Source organism: Equus quagga, chromosome 3, assembly GCF_021613505.1.
Source record: "Equus quagga isolate Etosha38 chromosome 3, UCLA_HA_Equagga_1.0, whole genome shotgun sequence".
Taxonomy (NCBI): Eukaryota; Metazoa; Chordata; class Mammalia; order Perissodactyla; family Equidae; genus Equus; species Equus quagga.
Genome location: NC_060269.1, coordinates 1,488,561 through 1,489,228, shown reverse-complemented (window position 1 = coordinate 1,489,228; position 668 = coordinate 1,488,561). Strand labels below are relative to the sequence as shown.

The 668-nt window shown below is 80.2% G+C and overlaps 1 protein-coding gene across 2 annotated transcripts in view; it reads left to right on the top strand.

The window, feature by feature from the left end:
* The first annotated feature begins 6 nt into the window (after positions 1-6).
* PPA2 (inorganic pyrophosphatase 2) overlaps positions 7-668 on the top strand; it is a 72,861-nt gene continuing 72,199 nt past the window's right edge. For both annotated transcript variants that reach the window (XM_046656015.1, XM_046656014.1), the window contains exon 1: positions 7-118. In XM_046656015.1, the coding sequence (XP_046511971.1) occupies positions 55-118 (64 nt within the window). In that variant the 5' untranslated portion in view covers positions 7-54. The remainder of the gene's footprint in view (positions 119-668) is intronic.

Genomic DNA, 668 nt, shown 5'->3' with positions numbered 1-668 from the left:
CGGCGCCCCGCCGCCCGCCCCCCGGGCCCCGCGCTCCGGGCCCCGCGCCGCGCCATGGCCGGGTACGGCACGGAGGAGCGCGGCCGGCCCGGCGAGCCCGGCTACCGCCTCTTCTTCAGTGAGTACGGGGCTCCGTCCCCGCGTCCGTCCCTCTGTCCGTCCTTCCGTCCCCGGGCCCGCCCCGCCGCCGCGCGGTCCAGCCTCGGGAGCCCGCGAGGGGACGGCGGCTGAGTGCCGGGGCGCGGGGAGGGGGGCGCCGTGCCGTGTCGTGCGGGGCCGCCCTGGGCCTCCCGGGTCCCCTCGCCCGCCGCCCGGTCGGCTCCCTGGGATAAGGCCCGCCCCCTCCCCCGGTCACTGGGGCCGCCCTGCGTGGTCGGAAGGCCCAGCGGCCCGTCACCTTGGCCCCGCCCGCAGGTGACCTGCGCCCTGTGCCCTCTGCTTGGCGCCCCGAGACCCAGAACGTCCGCGGGTGCGCCTCCCCGCCGCCATCCTCCCGGCCTCCTCCCTCCTCCGGGGACAGGCCCGCCCCCATCCTCCCGCCTCCATCCCCCGGGGACACCGGGCCAGTCCCCGTCTTCCCCGCCTCCTCCCGGGGACAGACCCGCCTCCTGACTCTGGGGACAGACCCGCCCCCATCCTCCCCGCCTCCTCCTGGGGCCAGACCCGCC